This window comes from Plasmopara halstedii, assembly GCF_900000015.1.
Source record: "Plasmopara halstedii genome assembly, contig: Scaffold_614, whole genome shotgun sequence".
Taxonomy (NCBI): domain Eukaryota; phylum Oomycota; class Peronosporomycetes; order Peronosporales; family Peronosporaceae; genus Plasmopara; species Plasmopara halstedii.
Window position 1 is genome coordinate 996,514 of NW_020187532.1, and position 625 is coordinate 997,138.

The following is a 625-nucleotide window of genomic DNA, read 5'->3' on the forward strand; positions in this document are numbered from 1 at the left end:
AAACCCTCAAGAGGCTTATCGTAAAGAGCGCAAACCTCTTCATTACGCCTGAAGCTTGTCAACTATTATTTGAAAATGCAAACTTAGTCAATGTGAACGACAGTTTGGCAAACACGGACGGTGTCGGGTGTCGTTACTCATCGTTTGAGATCGTGGTGAACATGCATCTCAAAATTAAAAAGTTCCTCGAGGTAGTGATTGTTGTGGTGAGGCTTGATCGTGTAGAGTTTCAGCTACTTTTTCGTTATTAAAAGAAAGAATCGACATCGGCTATGCCACCTGCTAGTTTGTGTATTAACCGCGCAATCATACGAATGCACGACGCTATGGTGGCTCATTTTGGCGATGTATTCGAGAAGACCAGCACCTTTTGGTTCCTTTGATCGAGTATCATGTACCGCTCAAAATCTGTGAGTAGGCACTCAACAAACCATTTCTTTAGCTTACATCTACTCCATCGCGTGTCGACTTTAGCCAGTCAGATTGTATACTGTGAAGGTCTGATGTTTATGGAGGTACTTCCAGACTTAAATTCGGATGACATAGTGGTGCAGTATCTTAAGCAGAAAAAGAGGGTGCAACGTGTGGTACTCAATATGCGTTTGTCGTCACTGCTCCAATTCAG

General features: G+C 43.0%; 1 protein-coding gene across 1 annotated transcript; it reads left to right on the top strand.

Annotated features, from left to right (window-relative positions):
• Window positions 1–161: 161 nt before the first annotated feature.
• PHALS_12224 (uncharacterized protein) lies at window positions 162–383 on the top strand (the record flags this gene model as incomplete). Its single annotated transcript, XM_024727732.1, has 2 exons — window positions 162–191; window positions 255–383. The coding sequence occupies 2 exons, from the start codon at window positions 162–164 to the stop codon at window positions 381–383; spliced, it is 159 nt and encodes a 52-aa protein (XP_024578280.1).
• Between the last annotated feature and the right edge of the window lie 242 nt (window positions 384–625).